This window comes from Neofelis nebulosa, chromosome 12 (genome assembly GCF_028018385.1).
Source record: "Neofelis nebulosa isolate mNeoNeb1 chromosome 12, mNeoNeb1.pri, whole genome shotgun sequence".
NCBI lineage: Eukaryota > Metazoa > Chordata > Mammalia > Carnivora > Felidae > Neofelis > Neofelis nebulosa.
Window position 1 is genome coordinate 6,552,514 of NC_080793.1, and position 14,406 is coordinate 6,566,919.

General features: G+C 48.3%; 1 protein-coding gene across 12 annotated transcripts in view; it reads left to right on the forward strand.

Annotated features, from left to right (window-relative positions):
* FNBP1 (formin binding protein 1) overlaps positions 1–14,406 on the forward strand; it is a 145,072-nt gene that overhangs the window by 43,603 nt on the left and 87,063 nt on the right. For 11 of the 12 annotated variants that reach the window (XM_058693818.1, XM_058693820.1, XM_058693821.1 and 8 more), the window contains exon 2: positions 9,735–9,850. The exons of the other annotated variant lie outside the window; for it this stretch is intronic. In XM_058693818.1, coding sequence (XP_058549801.1) covers positions 9,735–9,850 — 116 coding nt within the window. The remainder of the gene's footprint in view (positions 1–9,734; positions 9,851–14,406) is intronic. 12 annotated transcript variants of the gene reach the window in all.

Sequence of the window (14,406 nt, forward strand, 5' to 3'; positions counted from 1 at the left end):
GGGCATTCTTCCCTCTCCCTCTTTTTTTTCCTCCCTTCGGTTGGTCTTCAACTTGTTTTGGCCGGGGAGGGGTGGGGGGAAGAGAGAATCACCTGTGGAGGACAGTGTGGGATGTTTGAGAGATACACTTCGCTCTCCAGGGTTTAAAGGAATGTGGGGCAGCTGGGGGAGGGGGGGGTGGGGAGGGCAGGTAACTGAACTCCTGTGCCTGCTGATTGACCGGGCTCAGGAAACTTCACATTTGTTAGGTTTCCTTGCCTGAGCTGATGTATAGAAACCAGGAAATGAACAAGTCGATTCCGCTTCCGGGCTGAAGCCAGACACTGATGATACTGAACATTTGTGTGAAAGATGTTCATCTCACAATCACCACTTGACAAAGCCCCTCTTTTATTCATTTATTTTTTAATGTTTACTTATTTTTGAGAGACAGAGAGACACACACAGTACGAGTGCAGGAGGGGCAGAGAGAGAGAGAGAGAGAGAGACTGGGAGACACGGAATCCGGAGCGGGCTCCAGGCTCCGAGCTGTCAGCACAGAGCCCGACGCGGGGCTCGAACTCAAGAACTGTGAGATCATGAGCTGAGCCGAAGTCAGACACTTAACCGACTGAGCCACCCAGGCGCCCCCAGAGAGAATCTTAATTGGGTCAGAGACAGAGAGAGAGAGAGAGAGAGAGAGAGAGAGAGAATCTTAAGCAGGCTGCACACTCTGCATGGAGCCCCATGAGGGGCGCGATCCCACTACTGCGAGATCCGACCTGAGCTGAAGTCAAGAGTTGGGTGTTCAAGCACCTGAGCCACCCAGGTGACCCTGTATGATCACTTTAAAAATTCCTGTTGTTGGGGCGCGTGGGTGGCGCAGTCGGTTAAGCGTCCGACTTCAGCCAGGTCACGATCTCGCGGTCCGCGAGTTCGAGCCCCGCGTCAGGCTCTGGGCTGATGGCTCGGAGCCTGGAGCCTGTTTCCGATTCTGTGTCTGCCTCTCTCTCTGCCCCTCCCCCGTTCATGCTCCGTCTCTCTCTGTCCCAAAAATAAATAAAAAAAAAACGTTGAAAAAAAAAAATTAAAAAAAAAAAAATTCCTGTTGTTGTTGTTATTTTCATGAAAAAAAAAAAGCACTCTTCAAAATGTTTTGTTTTGTTTTTCCTTGAAAATAGTATCCTTTGCTCTCTTTTACTCAGCATATTTGGGGCAGGTACCATGTCCGAGGTTTTATTTCTTTGTTGGCTTTGACTGTGTCCGGAGGAACAGAGGGGGAACCGAAAGTGACTAAGGTGTGCGGAGAACATTGAAAAAATAATAAGCCAGAAGCCTATCGTTGCCGCTTCTTAAAGGAATACATTCCGTAGCAATTCCCTCCCCCTGCCCCCCGCAGCCAACATCGCACCTGCTCAGACTCCAGGAGAGTCAGAATTCTGGTGCTTCTGGTACAAGTCATCTTTCTCACCCTCTCTTTTCAACTCAGGATGCAGTGTAAAATTTGGCACAGGGCATCCCTGCATTCGTCCGCCTCAAGTCGGCTACTTTCAATGCCCGGCACCAGCCTCCGTGTTGCCCTTTTACACAATATAATTATTGTTATAAAAACATGAAAAATGCAGCTCTTTCTATTGGTGTGCTTTTCCACATTTTTTTTTTTTTTTTTTTTTGAGAGAGAGAGAGGGAGGGGAAGAGGGAGGCGGAGAGAATCCCAAGTTGGTTCCACCCCCAGCACAGAGCCCGACGTGGGGCTCAATCCCACAAGCCTGGGATCACGACTTGAGCTGAAATCAAGAGTCGGACACTCAACCGACTGAGCCCCCCAGGCGCCCCAAACAGTCCCTGATTTTATGGCAATTTGTAGACTTGGGTTTTAAAGAGATACGGAGTTCAGTAAAACCTTTCATTTTGGGTGCCTTCCCTTTCTAATCAAAATCTTTTGTATTAACTTGACTGTCCAAACTGTGACACTGTGATGTTGGGGCTCCTGTCTGGTCAATTATGTCACAGACCCTTGCTTTTCAGCCCAGGGGAGCACCCCTCCTAATTCACAGAACCTCCTTCGGAAATAGCAGGTGAATGTGTGATTTTACAGAATCGGTGTGTGCTTATATTATATCAAACCAGAAGGTGTCTGTGCTCCTTGAAATAAACCCCTAATGCTGCCTTTTACATTTTCCCTGTTTTTGTTCTGTGTGAACGAAGAATTTCCTTTGGGCAATTTTTTTTTTTTTAACTTTTTTTTCAACGTTTTTTATTTATTTTTGGGACAGAGAGAGACAGAGCGTGAACGGGGGAGGGGCAGAGAGAGAGGGAGACACAGAATCGGAAACAGACTCCAGGCTCCGAGCCATCAGCCCAGAGCCTGACGCGGGGCTCGAACTCACGGACCGTGAGATAGTGACCTGGCTGAAGTCGGACGCTTAACCGACTGCGCCACCCAGGCGCCCCTGGGCAATTTTTTTTTAATTAAATGTTTTTATTTATTTTTGAGAGAGATTGGGAGCACGAGCAGGGGAGGTGCAGAGAGAGAGGGAGACACAGAATTGAAAGCAGGCTCCAGGCTCCGAGCCATCAGCACAGAGCCCGACGCGGGGCTCGAACTCACAGACCATGAGATCATGACCTGAGCTGAAGCCAGATAGATGCTTAACCCACTGAGCCACCCAGGCGCCCCAGATTGAGGTCTTTGTTTCAAATTTGAGATCCAGAATATCGGGTGGTATTCGTGATGACATATTTTTGTTTGTAAAGTTTTAGAACAACTTTTTTGTTCCTATATATATATATATATACATATATATATATATATATATACAGCCACTTTAATATTCAGAACCAAATTGATTTTTAAAAACATTTTAGATGGAGATTTTGTTACATTTACTCTGGGTAGATCTATATGCGTTGACAGTTTTCTCTCCAAGATAAGAGGAAGCTAATACGAATAATATCATCCCAAGAGATTCTGTTCAGATAGATCCATTTAAGGTCTGCTTCTCAAAGTGCCCTAGTCTTTAGGAAAGTGTATTTACCCTAAATTAAAGTACCCTGGGGCGCCTGGGTGGCTCAGTCGGTTGAGCATCCGACTTCAGCTCGGGCCGTGATCTCGCGTTTCATGAGTTTGAGCCCCACACGGGGCTCGCTGCTGACAGCACAGAGCCTGCTTTGGACCCTCTTTCCCCCTCTTTTGCCACTTCCCCACTTGTCCTCTCTCAAAAAATTAATATAAAAAAAATTCAAAGAAATTAGAGTCTCCTAAAACACCAGTCCAGACAGCACAGACTCACTGCAGAGGGAGAGAATTGTGGAGATGGGGCCTCCCACATACCCTTCCTCTAAATCGGAGCCATCTACATGGAGGTGACTTGAGCAACCTAGTTTCTTACCAGATTGGCGGATTCCCGGGATTTTGAATTCGCGTCGATTTCGTCTACTTTTCAGTGACGGGAAGTCCTGTACTTTGGAGAAGAACTTCCCTGTGGCTGACTTGGGTCTCCTCATCTTAAAGTAACCAGCTTTTCTGCAAGTAGTTCCCGTGTCCGTTCTTTTGCGTGCTTTGAAAAAACAAAATCAGATTTCAGAAGGCTTCTTGCGTAGCCGAGAGTAGTCATTTACGTACTGACCCAGAGAGACCCGTCTTGGCCCCCCCAACTGATGAGTTGATATTGTAGGTGAGGCAAGGCAAAATTGGTCTGTGTTGAACTTCATGATTCTTTAGGAACTCTGCTGAAGATAGGATGACCCAAAAAGATGCTGTCGTTCATACTTCTGGTTCATTCTTTACTGTGCATAAAACCAGATGTGAAAATAATTGGAAAATACAGTACGTGCATCTGATTGATACCCTGGTACACTGTCCTCGTTTGTCTCTGCAGCTTAGTCAGCCTCTTGTGTGGCCAACAGCTCTTGGCACCAAAAAAGTTTGTTTGGTTCCAATTCGAGGAGCAGTGAGAGGTCAAGAGGGGGTTCATCACGTGGTCCCTACCCAGCTCCTTGGAAACATCCATTTGCTCGTCTCTGGGCAATTCTGGAGTGAATTCTTGAGGGTGTATATAGTATGCAGTCGTCAACTAAATATAAGTTTCCATTAGGTTCTGTATTATCTGACTTCCTTCATCTTTGGAGATATGAAGCTTTCCAATAGAAATTTTATTTTATTTATTTATTAAAAAAAATTTTTTTTTAACATTTATTTATTTTTGAGACAGAGAGAGAGCATGAACAGGGGAGGGTCAGAGAAAGAGGGAGACACAGAATCTGAAACAGGCTCCAGGCTCTGAGCCGTCAGCACAGAGCCCGACGCGGGGCTCGAACCCACGGACCGCGAGATCATGACCTGAGCCGAAGTCGGCCGCTTAACCGACTGAGCCACCCAGGTGCCCCTCCAATAGAAATTTTAAATTAAAAAAAAAATTTTTTTTTTTTTACATTTATTTATTTTTGAGAGACAGAGCACCCGTGGGGGAGGGGCAGAGAGAGAGGGAGACACAGAATCCGAAGCAGGCTCCAGGCACCCAGCTGTCAGCACAGAGCCCGATGCGGGGCTCGAACTCGCTGATTTCGAGACCATGACCTGAGCCGAAGTCGGACGCTCAAACCGACTGAGCCACCCAGGCGCCCCTAGAAATTTTAGAGTATGTGTCACAAGGTAGTGGTTCTTGACCTCGGGGCTGTGAGTTCGAACCCCACTTTGGGTGTGGAGATGACTTAAAAATAAAATGTTTAAAAATACATGTGTATTTTCTAAGTGCATAATGTTACACAGTCGTGCGCCGGCAAAAGAGCCATTCAAAGTGCATTTTATTGTAACCCGATATGAAAAATTCACTGGTGTGGTTTCAGATTTCACGTTGAAGCTAGCCTTGAAGAAGCTACTATTTGTTGAACTTGGGTGTGGTACCAAAGAGTATCCAGGATTCCCTAAAAAGGCTTTTGAAATGCTCCTCCACTTTCTTACTGCATATCTGGGTGAAGTCTTATTTTTTCATATAATGCAACCAAAGTAGGGAATCCCAACAGAGGCATCCGAAAACCCAGCTGCATTCCATTAAGCCAGACATAAAAGAGGTTTGCAAAAATGTAAACCAACGCCAGCCTTCCCACTTTTCTGTTTTGTTTTGGAAAGGAACATTCTTGAAAAGGAAACAATGCTATTTATTTTAGCACGTGAGGGGCGCCTGGGTGGCTCCGTCGGTGAAGCGTCCGACTTCCGCTCAGGTCACGATCTCACAGTCTCTGAGTTCGAGCCCCGCGTCAGGCTCTGGGCTGATGGCTCAGAGCCTGTTTCCGATTCCGTGTCTCCCTCTCTCTCTGCCCCTCCCCCGTTCATGCTCTGTCTCTCTCTGTCCCAAAAAATAAAATAAACGTTGAAAAAAAATTTTTAAATTTCTAGGGGCGCCTGGGTGGCTCAGTCGGTTTGAGCGTCCGACTTCGGCTCAGGTCATGGTCTCGAAGTCAGCGAGTTCGAGCCCCGCATCGGGCTCTGTGCTGACAGCTCGGAGCCTGGAGCCCGCTTCGGATTCTGTGTCTCCCTCTCTCTCTGCCCCCTCCCCTGCTCACGCTGTGTCTCTCTCTGCCTCAAAAATAAATAAAAATATTTTAGCACGTGATGGATTTAGTGTTGTCTTCTGGATGGATCAATAAATACGATTTAAACTCTCTCAGTTTCTAATTTCCGCTAGAGTAAATATTGATAGCCATAACCCACATAAATGAAAGCGGGAAAGGAGGAATTTTTGATAATGGCACCATCTTCAAAGCAGCCAAAGCTATTTTTTTAAAGGGCCATTTATAATATTTGCTCACAAAGGAGTCTTTTGAAGATTTGGAATTCTTTTCCATTAAGTTTTCCACATTTTGGTCAAGAATGTAAGTGGGTTGATTAGTTTTTCATCTGTTTTGAATTTTCTTTCAGCTGCTGTCAAAAAAAAAAAAAGTTCAGGGGCGCCTGGGTGGCGCAGTCGGTTAAGCGTCCGACTTCAGCCAGGTCACGATCTCGCGGTCCGTGAGTTCGAGCCCCGCGTCAGGCTCTGGGCTGATGGCTTGGAGCCTGGAGCCTGTTTCCGATTCTGTGTCTCCCTCTCTCTCAGCCCCTCCCCCGTTCATGCTCTGTCTCTCTCTGTCCCAAAAATAAATAAAAAACGTTGAAAAAAAAAATTAAAAAAAAAAAAAAGTTCATGCTGCGGTGATCCGTGTGATGGGAACGGTAGAGTGTGGCATCATTAGAGATGTTTTATTATTTTTAAACATTTGACTTGTGACAACATTTTATTTCACTTTAGTTTTTTAAGTAAGCTCTACACCCGGTGTGGGGCTCGAACTCACGACCCCGAGATCCAGAGTCACACGCTTTACCAACTGAGCCACCCAGTCGCCCCTGGAAAGGAGGGTTTTTTTTTGTTTTTTTTTTTAAATTTCTTTCTTTTTTTTTTTTTTTAATTTTTTTTAACGTTTATTTATTTTTGAGACAGAGAGAGAGATAGAGCATGAATGGGGGGGGGGGGTCAGAGAGAGAGGGAGACACAGAATCTGAAACAGGCTCCAGGCTCTGAGCGGTCAGCACAGAGCCCAACGCGGGGCTCGAACTCACGGACCGCGAGATCGTGACCTGAGCCGAAGTCGGCCGCTTAACCGACTGAGCCACCCAGGCGCCCCTGGAAAGGAGTTTTTAAATAAATAGGGTCGCTATGAAACTAGATTAGCAAAGGGTTACCAATTAGCAGAGAGCTTTAACGAGCCTTGGTCTAAATAGCTAGGGATGATTTGTAATCTTTACTCGAATTATTTGTGTATTTGTTCCCTCAAGTAGTTTAAAGTGACCTACAGCCTTATTTATACGCCTAATTTGCTTGACAACCCCTCTCTTTCCAGATAACACAAATAAATAATCTTCCTGACTAGTGTTCCTTAAGTGGAGACTGGATGTCCATGGAATGTATTATTGGGGACCAAGAATCAACCAAAGCCTTAAATATTTGTCCCTTGCTTTTTATGATCAGGTGGACACTTATTAGGTCGAAAGACAAACATCTTACAGTGATTTTTCCATGAGAAAAACATTCCTGTAAAATAAAACCTTAATTTTTCCAAGTGTTCCGTGGGCCTGGAGGTGGGGGGATGAGGGTGGGGGGCACAGATCAAGGTTGAGGAAACGAGTTTTCTTCAAGGAGAGATTTTCTGACATTGGAGAAAAAGTGCTTTAGGCCCCATTGCCTGCCTGCTTCCACCCAAGGCGGACTTGGAGGGAACGAAGTCGACTCACTTTCCGGTGTGCACAGCCTTGAACGGAAAACAGAATGAAAGCGTGAGGACACGTTTAAAAGTGGGAAATGCTAGGTTTTAAAATCAAGCTGAAGGGCGGTGCTGAGTCGGTCCTGTCGGATTGCGCACGCATGTGCTAGGATTAAATTGTCGTTTTGTATTTTTATATTCTCAAAAGTTTATTTATTTATTTAAGTTTTTTTTTTCTTTTCTTAACTTAAAAAATTTTATTATTTTTTGACAGCTTTATGGAGATACGATTAACCTACCAAACGGTTCACCCACTTACAAGTATACAAATTCATGCTTTTTATAATATTCCCATTCCTTTTTATTCTTCTCAGTTAATGCTTAAATCAACTTAGACCAACTTCTAAAAAAAAGTTTACCAACTTCTGTATGCCATCCTTCAGGGACTTTGGTTAATATTGAGTCAATTCTGCATATCCAATCTTTTCAGCCAGCAGAAGCATGGTATGATGTTTCGTTGATTCCTAGCTCCTTTTATTTCCATCATGGTTTTTAAATAATTTCCTTTAAGCAAATACAGTTGTTGGTTTTCTTATTTTCCTGTTTTTTTTTTTTTTAATTTTAATGTTTGTTTATTTATTTATTTTGAGAGAGAGAGAGAGAGAGCAGGGGAGGGGCGGAGAGAGAGAGGGAGACCCAGAATCGGAAGCAGGCTCCAGGCTCCGAGCTGCCAGCACGGAGCCTGATGCGGGGCTCGAACCCACGAACCACAAGATCATGACCTGAGCTGAAGTCGGACGCTTAGCCCACTGAGCCCCCCAGGCGCCCCAAATTGTGGCTTTGTATTTTTTATATTTGATTTGACACTTTTCCATTTTACACGATCCTAAAGACTGAGTTGTGAAGTTAGGCGGGGACTGGCTCTTCACCCTCAGGCAGATGACCACGCTCGGCCACGTGTGGGGTCCCGCGTCGGTGAAGTCCCCGGCTGGGGCCAGAACCCACTTCTCTGTTCCGGCTTCTTCTCAGGAGACTTGGCATCTGCCTCTCTCGTGGCCGTTCTCTCTTCCCCGCGATGTCACGCTGACACTCCCTTTTCTTTCCCAGAACTTTCTGCCTCCCCCCCCCGCCCCGGGCCAGGCCCTGTTGCTTCAGATCCACCAGCTCGCGGGCCTCCCTCCGCGAGCTCCAAACGGATCCGTGTTTCCAGCTCCCTTCTGGACATGCCACTCCCTCCCCCGATGTGTCACTTCAGCCCAAAGTGCTGTCCTTCGGTCCCAGGAGGTAGAGGCAGGGAACCCTCCGGCATCCTGCCTCCCGTTCATATCCCTCTCCAGCCTCCTTACGCAATCGGCCACCAAGACTAGTTGATCCTAGTTGTCACGGGTCTGTACGTCCTTCCGTCTTCTTCCGTTGTCTCTCATCTGGACAACTGAACCGTCTCCTGACTTCCACCACCTGAGGATTCTGAACACGTCCGTGGGCTAAAAGGCTCCTTCGCCTAGGCCGATGGGCTGAGACTTTCTGCCGTTGCTTTCTTTAAAAAAAAAAAAAAAAAAAAAAAAAAGTTTAATGTTTGTTTATTTTGAGAAAGAGACAGAGAGAGAACACAGGCAGGGGAGGGGCAAAGAAGAGGAGAGGAGAGAGAGAAAGTCCCAAGCAGGCTCCGCGCTGTCCGTCCGGAGCCCGACTCGGGGCTCGAACTCACAAACCGTGAGATGGTGACCTGAGCGGAAATCAAGAGTTAGCTGCTTAAACTGACCCACCCAGGGGCCCCCGACTTTCTCCTGTTTCTCAGCCACCAACACCCTTCCCTGGCGCCCTGCCCCCACCCTCGCTGCAGAGGACAAGGCCCCCTGATTCCTGGACGTGTCCGGGCCTTTGCAGTAGGGGTTGCTGGGATACCCAGCACCCCTCGTTGTTCCAGGCTGGGACCCTCAAGCACCTTGCAAGATGGGGCCCGGGGCGGGGATGGGGGTGGGGGTGGTTTCCCCAGCTCCTTTCCTGGCACACAGTGTGGGTTTGATAGATGTTTGAACGTCTCAATAAAGTCCGCGTGAGTCATTTTATGTATCTGTTTGAAGAGAGCGGTACTTGGGTGCTCTTCTCGCTGCCCTGTGCTTTGCCCCGAATTTCAGTGAGCTGCTTTGAATAACTGAGAGGTGACGAGTAAGGTGCTAGCTGCCCACCGAGTTGAGGCGGGTGTTTTACCTCTCGGCTTTTGGAATCTGGAGAGGACATTCTCCTTTGCACTAGGACATGAACTGGATCCTCAAACCATGTTGCTAACGGGAACGCGTGGGTCAGAGTTCAGTCCCCCAGGCAGTTTTCAAACCAAATTTGGTAATGTTGATTTAAAACTGCTCAACAAGAAAAGCACCCAGGACAATCATGGAAAATATTAGAACTCCTTTCTACATAGCGACGTCTCGTTGAGAGCATTGTTCGCTGAAATTCTATTAATCACAGAGAAGGATTATAAGCTCTCTCTTTGTGTTTTGTTTTTTTTTTTTAAACAGGATCAATTTGACAACTTAGAAAAACACACACAGTGGGGAATTGACATTCTTGAGAAATACATCAAATTTGTAAAGGAAAGGACAGAGATCGAACTCAGCTATGCAAAACAACTCAGGTAAGTTGATATTGACAAAGGTTGTTTGTTAACTGCAAAATGGATGTACTGATAATTTATATTCTCACTTATACGACAGATGTACAATCCTTTAAATATTCCTTTTCCCCCTTACGTAAGGTACTGTTTCAATGGAAACCATTGCTTTTAATGTGGAAAATTCGTTTTCACAGAACAGTAAAAATAAAAGCTAAGTTATTGCCTTCAGGCTCTGTGTTTTTAAAATATTGGAGCTACTTATTTTTGCGGAAAACGGCTTTATCTGTTTTAAGAGAGAGAGAGCATACGCCCATGTACGCGTGCAGGAGTGGGGGAGGGGCAGAAAGAGAGGGAAAAAGAGAGCATCCCAAGCAGACTCCACACTGTCAGCACGGAGCCCAATAAAGGCTCGAACCCCTGACCTGCAAGATCGTGACCTGAGCGGAAATCAAGAGTTCGATGCTTAACCGACCGAGCCGCCACCCAGGCGCCCCTTTTCAGAATGCTTCTCATTGAAGTGTAACATATACACAGAGAAATGCACGAGTCCCAAGTGCGCAGCCCCAGGAATCCACAGAGTGAACCACCCCCCTGGTAACCAGCAGGGTTACCTCCACCCAGGTGGAGGAACAGGCAATTCCAGCCCCTCCTGGTGCACCGCCCTCCTCCCACACTCGTCCACCCTTGTCCGCTCTCCTGACTTCCAGCCACGTGGACAGTCTTGCCTGTTTTTGAACCTCCTGTGAATGGATTCATTTACTGGGCACTGTTTGATTTTGGCTTCTTTTGTTCTACCTGATGTTTGTAAGATTCGTCCATGTGGCCGCATGTGGTGGTAGCTTCTTTCTTTTCATCGGTGGATAGTATTCGGGTATGTGAGTGTACTGCCCTTTATCTGTTCCTCTGCTGCCAGGCCCCTGTTTGGGGGTACAGAGTCTGTCTCCATCCAGGAGTGGGATTGCGGGGTCATAGGCACCCTGTATGTGTAGCTTTACATACACAGTCTTCCAAATGCTTCTCCTGATCCACGATCCATCCAGCAGTGTGTGAGAGTCCCAGGGAGCCACATTTGAAAAGTGCTTGGATCACAGGGCCCCCGGGTGGCTCAGTCGGTTAAGCGTCCGACGTCGGCTCAGGTCACGATCCCGCCAGTCCCAAGTTTGAGCCCCACATCGGGCTCTGTGCTGATGGCTCAGAGCCTGGAGCCTGCTTCAGATTCTGTCTCCCTCCTTCTCTGTCTCTCTTTCTCTCTGCCCTTCCCCAACTCATGCTCTCTCTCTCTCAAAAACTAACTTTTTTTTTTTTTTTAAGAATAAATAAAAAAATAAAAGTGGTTGGGCGACTTACCTCTTTAATGATGAAATTATCCAAGAAATTTGTGCTTTTGGATAAAATGTATGAAAATTGTCGGTGGAGCTCGAGTGGCACACACAACCTCCGCTGATTTCTCGTTGGGTTGAATTGGTTTGTGCAGGCTGTTTTAAGACCTGTTTAAAGATCCAGATGACTTTTGATGTGAAAACATTTCGTTTGAACCCAAAGAGCACCTGGGGCGCCTGGGTGGCTCAGTCGGTTAAGCGTCCGACTTCGGCTCAGGTCACGATCTCGCGGTTCGTAGGTTCGAGCCCCGCGTCGGGCTCTGTGCTGACAGCTCGGAGCCCGGAGCCTGCTTCGGATGCTGTGTCTCCCTCTGTCTCTGCCCCTCCCCTGCTCACGCTCTGTCTGTGTTTCTCTCTCTCAAAAGTAAATAAACATTAAAAACAAGTGTTTAAAAAGAGCATCTGCAAGAGGGGTAGGTCATGGGTCACTGAGAGAAGGCGGATCCTTCTAGGGCTGGTGTTGTTGTTGTTTATAAATGAGCACCCATGGAATATCTTTATGGGCTGACTAGTCTTGTTTCCACTCAGCAAGTAAAACATAAAACATGTTGGCCAGCGAAACAATGGTTATGGCTTGCTGAACCCAGATCAACTTCTGGCTCCTTGCGTGTAAAAGAGCCTCACTTAGGACCTCAAGAACTGAATGTTGGAATAGGGACGGGGCTGCTTCATGGTGATTATTTCAGTATCGCACCGTTGGTCGTAAAACGTCTTGCATGGGAAAATGGGTTGCATAACGGCCTTAGCCCCAAATGCAGTCTCACCTTGTGGATTTATGTGTATTTGCTGTCTTTCCGCTAGCTTGCCCTGGTCTTTCCTGGTGCCTTTGCCACAATCTCGTTTCGTTTGGGAGTGTTGTTATTCGGTGCCGTTAAGTCAGCGCCTAGCAGGCGTCTGCTCCGTTCTGCGCGTCACGAAAGCAAAGGGCTTCCTTAGCTCCCCCTCTGTGTTGCACCTGCCTTCTTGACCTTTCTCAGCACCCGAGGTGAGGGACTGAGGATGCCAGCAACAAACCGGGAGGCTCTTGGGAAAGAATGCAAATCTCAGCGGGTCCTCAATGCAGATACATAAGATGCTCCCTGCGCTTTGTCGATGTGCCCCCCGCCCTCCCCACTCACCGAAGTGATTCGGCTTCTCCCCTTTCTGCAAACCCAGCAACTTCTTCCCCATCCTTCCCGTGGGCTTCCCAACGTCACCGAGAACATCGAAGCGGTCCGAAGAAGACGTCCTATCTCTCGGTGTCTGTCCCCATGTCTCTGTGCCCCCCCCCCCCAGAGATGCTCCTGTCTAAACCCAGGCCCCCCCCTCTTGTGCGCCGTGCTCCCCAACACCTGCTGGTTTCTTTGCTCCTCTTCATAGGCAGACTTCTCGAAAGTGTTCTTACTTGCTGTCTCCGGTCCCTCTCCTGTCCCTGCTTGATTACTTTTTAAATGTTTCTCTATTTATTTTGAGAGAGAGAGAGAGAGTGAGCACGGGAGGGGCAGAGGGAGAGAGAATCCCAAGCAGGCTCCATGCGCAGAGCCCGGCTTGGGGGGCTCGATCGTATGAACCGCGGGATCGTGACCTGAGCCGAAATCCAGGTCAGATGCTCAACCCACTGAGCCACCCGGCCGCCCCTCCTGTCAGCACTTTCAACTCACCCCGCACGGCTCAGCCAGAACTGCTCTTCGAGTGTTCCAGTGACTTCCATGTTGTTCAACGCAACCTCCCGTCCCCGGTCTGCAGCGTCCCTGACCCATCGGCGGCTTTGACGGGGCGGATGCTCCCTCCTCCTTGCCCGGCCTCTCGAATTCCAGTCTTCTGGCTTCCTTCCTCCCACCTCACTGGAGCTCCTTCGCACCCCCCTTTACTGGGTTCTCCTTTGCCTCCTTCTCTTCATCCGGCGTGCCCCCGTGCCCAGTCCCCGTCTCCTGTATCCCCTTGTGATCTCTTCTGGCTTTAAGTATGGTCTGTGTAGCCGTGGCTCGCAGATACGCATCTCCAAGCTAGACCTCTGTCCCGGACTCCGACACAGATTACGCAGTGTCTCCAGGGGGACGTCTGAAATGCGACGTGCCCGGAACTGAATCTGTCCGCTCAGATTCTGCGTCCGCACGGCCCAGCTTTTCCCCACTCACTTGAGGGCAGCTGCCTCCTTGCTTCTTGGATCAGGAGCCCCGGACACCGTTGGTTCCCCCTCTTTCTCTCGCGTGACCCCCGCCCCCCCCATCCCTCATCTAAGCCATCAGGACTGTACTTGGCAAATTTACCCAGGGTCCGACTCCTCCTCTTGACCTCTGCTGTGGCTGTGGCGGTCCAGGCCCCAGCACCTCTCACCTGGGTTATTATGGGGCTTCTAACTGGTTTCTCTTCTTCCCTTCTTTTTTTAAAAAAATTTTTTTTAATGTTTACTTATTATTGAGAGAGACAGAGACAGAGCTTGAGTGGGGGAGGAGCAGAGAGAGAGAGAGGGAGACACAGAATCCAAAGCGGGCTCCAGGCTCTGAGCCGTCAGCACGGAGCCCGACGCGGGGCCCGAACCCACACACCATGAGATCATGGCCTGAGCCGAAGTCGGGGACACCCAATCGACAGAGCCACCCAGGCGCCCCTCTCTTATTCCCTTCTTATCCCGTGTCTTCTCTCTGTTTTCCACACAGCAGCTAGATCATAGTGCTCTGTTCAGAGTTCCAACAACTCCCTATTGTTCTCCGTAAATCCAGAATCCTTAACGATAGATGTCTTAACAAAGCCCTGTGTGATCGTAAACCCCAGCCTCTCTGACATCACCTCTTTCCCCCCTTCTCCCTCCTCTCTGCGCTAACCATACCCGCCTCCCTGCTGTTTCTTGTACACACCAGGCTCGCCCTCACCCAGGGCTCACCTTCCATATGGGGATCCCCTATATATCCTTCCCCTCGATCCGCGTGGCCATCCCCCCCTCACCTCCTTCAAGTCTTTGCTCAGAGGTCACCTGCTCAGCGAGGCCTGCCTTGTCCTCCTGCTGTAGTTCACCCTTTTTCTTTCTTTATTTTTAATGCTTATTTACTTTTTTTGAGAGAGAGAAGAGAGAGTGGGGGAGGGGCAGAGATAGAGGGAGAGACAGAATCCCAAGCAGGCTCCACACTGTCAGCGCAGAGCCTGATGCGGGGCTCGATCCCATGAACCGTGAGATCAGGACCTGAGCCGAAATCAAGAGTCAAGACGCTTAACCGCCTG